The sequence below is a fragment of the Helianthus annuus genome, chromosome 5 (assembly GCF_002127325.2).
Source record: "Helianthus annuus cultivar XRQ/B chromosome 5, HanXRQr2.0-SUNRISE, whole genome shotgun sequence".
NCBI lineage: Eukaryota > Viridiplantae > Streptophyta > Magnoliopsida > Asterales > Asteraceae > Helianthus > Helianthus annuus.
The window spans coordinates 94,287,908-94,300,386 of NC_035437.2; the positions used below are offsets into that span (position 1 = coordinate 94,287,908).

The 12,479-nt window shown below is 36.0% G+C and overlaps 1 protein-coding gene across 2 annotated transcripts; it reads right to left on the reverse strand.

The window, feature by feature from the left end:
* Positions 1–2,433: 2,433 nt before the first annotated feature.
* LOC110940826 (structural maintenance of chromosomes protein 2-1) lies at positions 2,434–12,214 on the reverse strand. Of its 2 annotated transcripts, XM_022182399.2 has the most exons (21): positions 12,093–12,214; positions 11,693–12,027; positions 10,177–10,857; positions 9,531–9,674; positions 9,168–9,458; positions 8,895–9,080; positions 8,648–8,812; positions 8,491–8,550; positions 8,281–8,343; positions 8,072–8,163; positions 7,866–7,962; positions 7,677–7,793; positions 7,381–7,599; positions 7,163–7,303; positions 6,407–6,574; positions 6,153–6,337; positions 5,262–5,355; positions 4,732–4,820; positions 4,401–4,626; positions 2,836–2,910; positions 2,434–2,752 (listed from the first exon to the last, which is right to left on the reverse strand). In XM_022182399.2, exons 2-21 carry the CDS (start codon positions 12,008–12,010, stop codon positions 2,633–2,635), a joined length of 3,531 nt encoding a protein of 1,176 aa, XP_022038091.1. In that variant the 5' UTR covers positions 12,011–12,027; positions 12,093–12,214; the 3' UTR covers positions 2,434–2,632. The 2 variants fall into 2 exon arrangements, with proteins under 2 accessions (XP_022038091.1, XP_022038090.1); XM_022182398.2 differs by having other exon boundaries at positions 11,693–12,175.
* Positions 12,215–12,479: the final 265 nt, after the last annotated feature.

Consider the following 12,479-nt stretch of genomic DNA (forward strand, 5'->3'; position numbering starts at 1 on the left):
TTGACATTGCATCAAGATAGTTCTGCATCATATATCGTGAATCACTTGTAAACGAAAATAATATTTGGATTAATTAATTTTTTATAGATTCAAATTTGACAAATATACGACAAACATTAAATGAGAAATGTATTAACTCGTACCTGTAAAGGAAGACGGTAGGATTACTTTAGTTCCAACATTTGATATATCTTCAGTACCATTTTGTTGTAAGCCATGAAGATTGTTATAAGTTTCAGAACGAAGCTCTTTTTGTTTGTAACGTACATAAAATAGTCTCTCGGCTTCCGTCATTGTGTATGTGTCTACCATTGTTGCAAAAGACGTCTTGCATTAAGAATTAAAGAGAATGTGTTGTCACTATCATGGTGACCTTGGAGTTTGCTTTTTTCTTTGACGATGTGCCTTCTCTATGAAGTATATCAATTTGATAACCATCTTCACCATATGGGAACAAAAGCGGATACTGAAGAGGAATGTATGATGGATAAAGTTTGCTTATACATTTCAACTCTCCACATTTTTTCCTACCGTAACATCTCGATTATCAAGTGAATCCGCAAGGTCTCCGAACATAAGAGTAGTAACCTCACTTATCGTTGGTAAGTTGTAAGGACCATCCTTTTGCCTTTTCCCAAGTAGTCGTAATCTATAGTTTGCCATTAGGATTCTGAACAAAACGATCTCTTACCATCCTGTAAGACTTTACCAATGAATAACTGGAATCCAACAATACCTTTATGTCTTGTATAAGCTCAGTATCAAGGCGCTCTTCATGCTCGTTCATTGGGTTATTTGAATTACTGTAGAAAAATTAAAACGTTAGTTAATAAGTAAATATAACTATTGTTAACATAAAGTCTATTAAATATCAATATTATTAAATTTATATGAGGAAACATACTCAAGCAAAGTTTGTCTATGTGTAAGCTCATTATCCGTGTCATATATATAAAGCTATATATATAAAGCTGAGAAAACTTAGGTGTTTCTCCATCAACGTCATTTTTATTTATGTTTTGATATTCAGTATCTGCTTGTCGTTGCTGACTCACCTTTTGTAGTCATTGGGTCCCCGCCGCAACGCGCGGGCGGAAAATCAACTAGTTTAGTTCAAAATCATATGCTAGCAATTAATTTTATGAAGCATTTCTTATCTCATTTTTTCATCGTTTTTTCTCTAAAAAACTAATAATATTACATATATATTTTTTATTTATCTCAAATGTTATTTTTACTCAAATGCTGATGAATATTTTATGAACCTGCTGAAAAGAAAAAATGAATAAATTATAGTTTTTTTTTATTTGGGCTTTTCATCCCATGTTCATATAGTTTAATTGATTTCTAAAGAATTACTTTGGCGATGATGATTGTGGATTTTATTCTATCAATTGTAATGTTTTTTTTTTCTTGAGAACTTGTCTAGTGGTAAACTGGTTTGTCCTAGTGGAGACGCAGGTTCGATTCTCGCTTGAGCCACTTTCAAGTGACATCTGGGTGAAGGGACGAATTGGGGCTTTAATCCCGGGTTCGAACCAAATAGGGGGCGAGAGTTTACGGATTACATCTGGTTCCCACCCATCAAAGGGCATGTCTCGTGGCAGTCGAGGAGTCGACCTTCGACATAGCCCCGAGCAGGGTGGGTTTACACATGAAATTCTTTGCTGTTCAAAAAAAACTGTAATGATTTTTGGATGATTAACGTTGATCACAGTGGATTTATTTTATACATAATTAGTTGGATGGTTTCTATCCAAATTTAGGGTGATGAAAGAGAAGACATGATAGATGAAAAGGAAAGATGATAGGGTTTTTTTGGTAAATTTTGAACACTCCATTTGAATGTTTGCATTTCCTTCACAATAATGAAGGAAAGTTGAAATCCATAATTTTCAATTTCCAATTACTTTGAACTTTGATGATTAACCAAACACAATTTTAAATGAATTAATGTTTTCTGATTCTAACTTGAACAAAACAGTACCTTACTAACCCCCTAGATTTTATTAGCTAAACAATAATAATAACTACGTGAAAATAGTACTTCCCCCTTAAAAGATTCGTGCCCTAAAAAAAAAAAAAAATCATTGGTTCGACCCACTCTATGGTGGATGCTGTCTTTAGATCATTGGATTGCGTTACTAATATATTGTCCATTAGGAGGCTGAATTGTTGCCTCCTAATGGACTATATATTACTATCAAGATGTGTGGTGCTGACACAGTGGTGGAGTAGTGCAAGTTCTTGTTTTCTCAACATCGACCTCATGTTTCCATCAGTTTGTTAATAGCAGAAATTGATTTGTCTTGACCCCCCCCCCCCCCATGTTTTCACTACTTCCTGAGGCTTCATCGCCATGAACGAATCACTTTCAACTCCAATAGGGATCGAAAGCTCTGATTCCGTAACAAACTGAAAAGAGAAAGCAGGTAGGAGATAGAAGAAAATTTTGACTCAAATTCTGGATATCCTCCAGAGTGTTACATCATTCCAATAATAAACCATAAAATTACAAAACACCACCCATAACCATTCCTAGATAACTTAACTTACTACCCCCTAGACTCAATTAAATACAAGATAGTTAGAAGATGGTTTTACACATAGGGTTAGTGGTTGAAAGGCATGATCATTTACTCTGCCTTGAAGCAACTGTTCTCTGAACAGTGGAGACACCATCTACGAATTTTGTACGGAAAAGAACATTGGCATTGTTGAACATGCCTTCTTTCAAGGACACCACAATAAACTGTCAAACACAAAAACATCAACGATTTTGTTTTAGGTTTGTAACTAATGATTTCTTTAGCAGAAACAAATCAACACATATACCTGCGAATGTGGAAAATGCGCTTTGATCATTCTCCCAATGTTCTGTGTGTGACTTAGATCAAGAGCTGCATCAACCTGTATGTAGATTTATTATTATTTCTCCATCGGTACAATATTTACGTTTTCTCGCAGTTCTCTACTTTAAACTGCTATGTACTTAACACACTATGCATAGTTAGGGAAGGTTTCAATAAAGAATCACAAAGAATGAGAGAATTGCAAAACCCGATATGAACCACTGGTATATTATTAAGAAATGAGTAAATTACAAAAATCGTCCTTTATGCATGTCACTTATTGCAAATTGTGTCCTTTGTCTTCAATAATTACAGAAAACGTACTCGATGTTTGCAAACCCTTGCAAGTTATGTCCTTTAGCCCTAACTCAGTTAATTTTTATGGTTAAATCTGACCAAATGAACCCCACATGAGGGTGTTTTTGTCGTTAAATCTGAACAAATGGACCTTACACGAGAATAAAATGACCAAAATGCCCTCATGTGGGGTCCATTTTGTCAGATTTAACCACAAAAAATTAACTGAGTTAGGGCTAAAGGACATAACTTGCAAGGGTTTGCAAACATCGAGTACGTTTTCTGTAATTATTGAAGACAAAGAACACAGTTTGCAATAAATGACATATATAAAGGACGATTTTTGTAATTTACTCTTAAGAAATTAAATAATTTATCAATAATTGATTGATTTTCCTAATTTCACTCCTCTTTTTTTCTGGTAAACATGTGAAGATCAGAAAATTATAGTAAGTCTACACATGTGTAAATGTTTATAATATATAAACACACATAAATTTTGTCTACCAATATTCATGGTTTTATATTGAATTTTGCATTATATATACACACGTATAGTATAGAGAAACATCCAAGACATAACCAAACGTTAGCAGAGAACCACGAGAAACGCATAAACACTTGTAACTTTTACTTTAACTTTGATATATAAGCTTGGTTTTAAAAAGCGCGCCCTAGGCACGCCTAGGCGCAACAAGGCGCAGGGCCTGGGGCTTTTTTGCTTCTCGCCTTGTGTAATTACAGGAACGACCAAAAGGCGCATTTTTTTATGTTTTTTTGTGGGCTTTTTGGCCTGAGGCGCGCGCCTCATGTAACTTGGGCGTTTTACTGCATAAAAATGTTGTACCTTGGGTTTTTTGACTTGTTCATGTAATTAAAATGGTATAAAAGCCTTACTTATAGCTATATTTTGGTTAAAAGAAGCTAAAAACCTATGGGATATGTATGGGATATATAAAAAAATTATATAAACATCTTGCGCCTCGGGTACGAAAAGCCCACCGCTTTTGCGCTTTGCGCTTCGCGCCTCAATTTTAGACCTCGTCGCTTTTGTGCGCCTCTCGCTTTTTAAAACCAAGTATAAAAGTCAGTTATATAACCACCTGCCCACTCTATCTCCCGTTAAATCAGAAACACACTACCTATAGTTCTCTACCTAAAATTGGATGTGAACACATATACGCGCACGCAACACCCTCCAATAATTTTGTGGCTGTAACTAGTGTAACTTTAACAAAAACTGGGAAATACCTCATCCAGAATATAAAGTGGGGCTGGTTTGAAGAGAAGTAATGCCAAAATAAGTGAAAGTGCAAGCAGAGATCTTTGTCCACCACTAAGTTCCGACAACGATTGTTTCCAAACACCCCCAAATGCCACGCGGACCTCTAACCCGTCCAAAAACGTACCTCCCTCTGGGGGTTCTAGCTTTGCCATTGTACCAGGTAACAAAGTAGAAAATATTGATCCAAAATCACTGTAAACAGAATTAGATAGTAGGTTTTATAGATTAAAATTAAAGAATATTATACAGTAAATCATTATTAGTCATCAACTCATCAACGAAATTTATAAAACTCACCTATTCACTTTCACCCATGTGACTTTCAGTGTCTCTTTTTTCTTTTCATCAAGCTCGTCAATCACCAGCATAATCTTTGATTTGTCATTCTATGTGAAAAATAAAAAAAAATAAATAAAACAAAAACTTTATAAATGAAAATCACAAAAAGCGAGAAGCACACAAGGTCTTAAACCAAGGCGCCAAGCGTAAAAGCGCACCAAGGCGCAACTAATTATATACTTCTGATAGGTTTCTTGCATCATTTACCCAATAATTAGACATATATAAGCTTTATATATCTTTTAATATTGAAATTACATACATGTACAACCTGAAAACCATGTTGTACGTGCTGTTGCAAAAAAAAAAAGTTGGAAATGCATGAGGCGCGCGCCTCAGAGTCAAGTTATTGCCAAAAAGGCGCACCTCATGTGCGCTTCATGTAAAACTCGCGACTCAGAGTCAAGTTTTTGTCAAAATGGTCATTTTCATGTTTCTCTCGAAAAAATATTAGTAGCAAATGTCAAATAAGAATCTATGTTACCAACCTCAATAATTTTCTTCTTGGCTATCAAGTCATTGTACTCGTCTTCTGCTTTCTCAAACATAGCCATAACTTTCTTGTTCACCCTCTTCTCAAGCCTTAACAGATATACGTTTAACAAAGTGCGTAAAAAATTCAACTTTCCCACCAAAAAAATATATTATAATTAAAAACTAGTGAATTTCTGCCTTGCGTTGAGGCAGTGTCAAAACGTAAAGTAACGCGAATTTATGCCGTCTAATGAAAACGTATTGAAAGTTGACCCGACTCGTTTCCGAACAAAATTTACGTCAAAACATAGACCAACTGAGAACAAACATAAAAATAAGTATGAAAACGTTTTATCTTTGGCCCGGCTTATTTTTTCAAAAAAAAATAAGTCGAAATGTACGAAAATATGTTTTTTTAAGTTAAAGGATGGTACCGTGTTGCGGCGACGTCGAAACGTAAAGCAACTCGGATTTATACCGTCTGATGAAACGTATTATATTTTACTCAACTCGTTTCCAAACAGCATTTACGTCAAAACATAGACCAATTCAAAACAAACATAAAAATATGCGCGATATCAATATTTGACCTGACAAAATTTATGTCGAAACATAAATCAAATTGAATTTTTGACCCGACAAAATTTATGTCGAACCAACTTGAATTTATACCGACACACGTATGTGTATACAAATAAGCACTTAAAACCTGAGGGGGGTCAAAATGACTTTTTATGAAGTTTTTGAAAAGTTAAAAGGTGGTAAAAACCGAAAGTTAACGGTTCAAAGTAAAAAAAAGATAAAAATAAAAAAAGGAAAAAAAGGTATTGTAGGACGCTACAGTAACCCAACTTGTTCTTTAATAATATTTATTATTATTATAATAATAATAATAATAATAATACCCTGCTTGTTCAGCCTGGAGTTTTTCGAATTCATCTCTTGCTTTGTGTGGATCACGGGATGTGAAATCATAGTCACTTCCACTTCTTCCAAAAAGATGTTTTTCAGAAGTTATCCAATAGTTCTTTTCAATCAGTTTATCCACTTTTATTGAACATTCTTTTCGTTCGGTTTCCATCCGTCTCACCTACAAAATATAGCATAAAACTTTTACTAATTCAGCATCGTAAAGAAGCATTAGTGTATACAAAATTACCTCATTTTCCAACTTCTTTCTTTCAAGAGTTTCATCACCAATCTTGTTTTTAAGTTTTTGTTGATCTTTGAGAATGCAACTAATTTGTGAATCACACTCGTTGACCTTTGTACGCGCAGCATTTAGCTCAGATTGTGCTTGACTATGTTCATCTTTCAATGAAGTAACCTGATAGAAACACCACACACACACACACATAAATTGTAGAAATAGAGTTAATTACCTTTTTCGTGCATGTGGTTTGTTGAAAATAACCATTACAGTCCAGTAGTTTAAAAATTGTCAAAACAGTACCATTACAGTAGTTTTTTGACAATTGTTAAACTAATGGACTGTAATGGTTATTTTCAACAAACCGCATGGACGAAAAAACGTAATTAACTCTTTTTTAACATAGGGGTATTTTAGTCTTTTCACCCAAAACTTAACGGTAAATTGGATGGGGTTAACGAAGGTGGACTGCAATTGTTACAAAAGCGAAAATACTAACTGATGGACTGTAATGGTTATTTTCAACAAACCATATAGACGAAAAACGTAATTAACTCTTTTTTAACATAGGGGTATTTTAGTCTTTTCACCAAACTTAACGGTAAATCAGATGGGGATAACGGAAGTGGACTGTATTGTTACAAAAGTGAAAGTACCGGTACTGTTTTGGCAAACTTTAAAGTAATGGACTGTAATGGTTGTTTTCAACAAACAACAGGGACGAAAAAACATAATTAACTCTAAAATTTAAGTCAAAAAGTCAACCTTGGTCTTGAGTGCATCCACTTCAGAAGTCAACACACTAATCTGTTTCTGAAAAGATACTAACTGATTCTCCAAAGATGCATGTTCTTGTTTGACAGCTTCCACTTCCATTATAAGTTTCTCCCTTTCGTTTTCATGCCCCTATACGAACATTCATGTCAGAACCGGAAATACGAAAAAATAAATAAATTAAAAAAGGGACATAGTGACATCAGTACCTTAAGGTCTTTTGAAGCTGACTGCATTTTAGTCTTAACTGTTTTAATCTTTTTCTCAAGATCTTTAAGAATACGTTCCCGATTATTGGCATGATCATGAATTGATTTTTCTAAAGTTGCAACTTCATTAACACATTCTTTATAAAGTGCTTCTTTTTCACTAATAGCAGATTTTGCTTCTGCAAGCTCCTGCTCGATCCTTTTTACCGTTTCACTAAGCTACATCACACAAAATACAAACAGAATTAGAAACTAAGAACAATGTAACAGTTAATAAACACGGAATACAGTGGAACCTTGTGATGCTCATTCTGCTCAACCCTACTCTGGAAGAGTGATAGCTCGTTTGATTTGAGTGCCAACTGTTTCTTTAGGTCGTTATACTTTTTCTGAAGTGGAAGGAGCTCGCTGATCTGGAAATACAAATGACACATCAGAGACTTATTAAACGTTCGACATAAGCAACATAGCCTTGAAGGTTAAACCTTTGCTTCGATTTCTGATAGCCGCTTTTGATGTAAAGCTAACTCTGATTCAGCCTCGGCTAAAGCATGTAGTTGCCTTAATAGATCTCCACAACCCCTGTGCATTAAATGAAGCTATTTTGTAACATGGGTTCTCAAGTACACACGTAAATAACGACACATGTGAAAATTAACAGGAATGTATGGAATGACCGGATGTTGCTTACTTGCGAGAACCACCTGTCAGAAGTCCGCTTGGTTGATATATGTCACCTCCTAATGTCACACTTGTGGTCTTAACTTTCTGATTAAAAGCAACCTGTGTGCCATAAGTTGATATACACAGGAAAAGAGAAACGTTTTCATTATGAAACTGATAACATTACCAAAAAAAATAGTAGCACTAGCAAATAACAGCTAACAGGTGCCAAAGTACCTCTCGTGCAGCTTCAGTTGACTTGCAGACAAAAGTTGAACCAAACACGTATTCCATTGCACTCTGCAATATAGACAACTCTCATAAAAGTAAGTAACTGAGTATAAAAATTAAAAAACAAAAACAAACAAAATTCTTCAACCAAAAATCAAAAGCAGACAAAAGTGAAATTTTAAAACAATGAGAAAGTAAAAAAAAATAAAAACAAACCTGAAGTTCATGATCATAATCAACCAATGAAATTGCGACTTCAGCATTGCCTTTACCTACCTGAGAATATAAAATCATGTGTGATTATAATATAGATGATATAATCATGTTTTTTAAAAGCAAAAAAGGGTAAATGAACATACAAAAAAGAACTTACCAAATTCGCAGCATCTTTTTGAACATAAGGTGGTACAGGATGGCTTTGGATTTTGTTTAAAGGAATAAACGTCATTCTTCTTCTAAGATCACCATTTTGGAGAAGTAGTTTTCCGGTGTTTTCGGTGTCGAGCACAACATTATACAACTTTCCACCAGCACAAACCTGGACAAAATTGTAGTACATGAATTAATATATATCATCGGTAAATAAAGGCTAAAACTATGCATGATATAGTAATGAGAACCTCCAAGGCAGTCATTGTTAAGCTATCTTTCACTTTAATAAGCTTTGCAACCACACCTTTGACTTTTGACCTGTCAAAGTTCTTCACGGGATCACGATAAGAAAATTCAATGTTTCCCAGACGTGAAGAAATATTCCGAATGTCTTCTTTCAATTTATATACTGCTTCCGACTCCACCATTCTATCCTGAACAACATTCATATTTCTCATAAGAATCACCAGATATGCAAGTACATGTGTTGACCTTGAACAAGATTTAACTAGAAAACACACCTTTTCTAAACGTTCCATCTGTCCTTCCTCATATGAGAGAGCTTTCAAAGCGTTTTCAACGTTTTCTACGTCTTTGTGTCTGATTTTCAGCTGCTTCTCTGCTTCAACCGCTTGATTGTGTTTCGACAATAACTTTGTTTTATTCTCGTTCAACTCCTTTTCACCATGTTTTATCTTCATTTTCAATTGCTCAAGCTCGGTTTCTACTTTTCCAACTGCCACTTTCGCATCACCTAGTTGATCTTCAAGGCACTTTTCTTCATTGCCACTACTCTTTCCCGCAACTACACCCTGTCCCACGTCATTATAGTTGACTTTATCAGCGAGTCAAACATCTAATTATTAAAACTGCACCGCATTTACCTGTTGTTCTTTCTCAAGCTCTTCTAAACTCTTTGCTAGCTCCTCCACTCTCTTCTTCAGATCAGCAGCTCCATCTTCTGCACTCTTTACAGCAGATATTCTGTCTTTCTCAGACTGTTTCAGTTCTTCGATATTTTTACCAACCTAACGACAAAACATGAAAAGTTACTACATTATAAAGTTAAGAGTAAAATGGCATTTTGGTCCCTGAGATTTGGCCAGTTTTGCGACTTTTGTCCAAAGGTTTGTTTTTCCGTATCTGGATCCAAAAGGTTTGAAATCTTGCCATTTTCATCCATTTTTCTCCGTTAATTCAAAGGTATTTCCGTCTTTTTTGTTAACTTAAAGGGCAACTCGGTCTTTTTCAGGGGTGTTCGATCTTTTTACATAAAGTGAAAAAGACCGAATTGCCCTTTAAGTTAGCAAAAAAGACAGAAATACCCCTAGCTTAACAGAGAAAAATGGACAGAGTTAACGAGCCGGATGGAAATGGAAAGATTTTGAACCTTTTGGATCCAGATGCGGAAAAACAAACCTTTGGATGAAAGTCGCAAAAGTGGCCAAACCTCTCGGGATGTAAATGGCATTTTACTCTAAAGTTAATGTAACACAACGTGGCCAAAATGATGCTAAATATATAATGTACCTTTTCAGCATTCTTTGTCTCGGTTGCAAGATCGTCCTGACGGTTTTTCAGTACAGATGTTTCCTTAACAAGATCACGTGAAATAGCATCGACTTTATCCGACAGACCTTTAACCTCCCCACCCATGGTAGCATCTTTTTCAACGGTTAACTTTGCCACATGTGCATCCATCTCTTGTACTTCCGTACTCATAGTCTCAACATCTTTATCAATCTCAGATATCTTCGTTTTTATCTCGTCGACACCAAGAACTGCGCTATCTCGAACTTTCTCCGCTTGTACATACTCATAAGCAATACAAAACCGTTTCAATCTATCTAACTCTGCATTCCCATTAGACCATTGCATGTATTGCATTCGCTCTTTCCTCAACTTTTCTAGTGCGGGAAGTATTTCGTGCTCAAGAAGCTTATTGATCTCGTCAACCTTACTCTGCTTTTTCTCAAGGGTTTTTAAAGCAGCGTCTTTTTTAGTTTCGTACATTCTTGTTCCAGCTGCTTCTTCGAGCATGGACAATATTTCAGGAGGTTTCATGTTTAATACTTTGGTAATGCGCCCTTGCATAATTAAAAAATGAGGATTGTTGACATTTAGCTGAACCGAGTGGAATAGATTTTGCACTCTACTTGGCTGTGCAAGGTGTCCGTTTATCAGATACTTGTTCCTCCCACCAACCACAATCTGTAACATAATAAAGGAACATAAATTAAAGTTTTCAACAATATCTTGTACTGAATCAACTCCAGAATAATAGTAAGGCTGGTGGGTGTGGGGGGCGCCACCCCACCACCTCAGCCTCCATAGCGCCTAAAGGGCTCCATCGTCCACACCGCCACAACTAAGGGGGGAATCAACCTTCCGCCACCATGTTAACGAGCAAAAGGGGGCTCCATCGAAGTTGATTGGTTTAAAGGGGGGCGCTATAAATCCCCTAGCCACACCCTCCACACCCTTCAAGTTAAAGGAGGGGGCTTTAAAGCCCTTGTGTGACGTGGCGGTGATGTGGCGCTGAGGTGGCGGTGCTAAAGCCCCTAGCCACACCCCCCAGCCTAATGATAACTATATTTGTTCAAGCCCATTCATACACACTACTTAAAAAATTACATAGTTTTTCACCAGCGTTAAAATCAGCATGGCTCTATTTGAAGCACGTCTTATAGCGTAACACCGATATTGATGAAAATTTCTGGCCAAACAGGTAACAACAGGTTCAAAGTTCAATTATACTCACAAAATAAATAAACAATACTGACACAGGGTTGGTCCTAAGTTCCAAAGCGTGAAGTAGAGAGTTAGGATATTTTGGTTAACCAACTGAAGTGGTAAGCAGTAACACCGCGCATGTTAGAATTTTGTGTTTAGCAGGGTAGGGTTTGCTATTCAGAAGGGGGTAACGGCAGAGCTTGTCGCCCGTCTACCTGCCATTAGTCTATAATCGTCTATGTTTTAATGAAAATGACCTTAAATCACGTTCCCAATTTTGTTCTAAAAGAAATTGAAGTATGAAAGAATATACCTGACGCGTGACGGTAATCTCGGAACATTCTTCATATCCGATAGGGCTTCTACTCCTATCAGAGTTATCAAAGACAACCGAGACGGTAGCCTTGGTGATCCCAGCCTGTCCCTGCTTGTACACGAGCTCTTGCAGATTTGAAGCCCGAACCTGCTGCAAATTGGTGATACCTAACACGAAGCAAATCGAATCCAGAATATTCGATTTACCGGATCCGTTTAATCCAGTTATGGCGTTGAAAAAGGGATCGAAACCTGGAACTAGTGTTCGTGTAGCGTATGATTTGAATCCTTCTAAGCATACTTCTTTGATGTGCATTGTGACTGATTGAAACCCTAGAAATGTGAGGATGATTAGATTAGATTATTTGAAGTGAAATGATTTTGAGAGGAAACCTTACGGATTTTGAATTGAAAATTCTTTCAATGATTTGGTAGGGGATGGAGATGATGGTTATCATCATGAAATTGATTTGAAATGGAGGCGGGAAAGGGAGCCTTTTAATTGGGTTTTAGGTAGAGTGTTGTTGCTAAATTCATTTTAAAATCAACAATTATTTTTTACAACTATAATCACGTAAAAACAAGATGATTTAGTGCCATAACCATAACTAAAACTAAATTATTCGGTTCGGTTTGTTTTGTGCCTATGAAGCTAAAAGGCTCATCAGCGTAGCCAATCAAAATCGCTAACAAACTTTGTTGAGATACTTTTCTCTATTTATAAATGTTTTCTATGGTTATATTTATAGGCAAACGTTCTTGTGAGACAAAATGTGTTCGAGAGA

Excerpts from the sequence above, each read along its gene's own strand:
- LOC110940826 (XM_022182399.2), bottom strand. The coding sequence starts at position 12,010 with ATGCACATCAAAGAAGTATGCTTAGAAGGATTCAAATCATACGCTACA. Across the intron at positions 7,794-7,865 it reads TATCAGAAATCGAAGCAAAG|ATCAGCGAGCTCCTTCCACT; the intron begins GTTTAACCTTCA and ends TTGTATTTCCAG. Across the intron at positions 6,338-6,406 it reads GAAAGAAGTTGGAAAATGAG|GTGAGACGGATGGAAACCGA; the intron begins GTAATTTTGTAT and ends TATATTTTGTAG.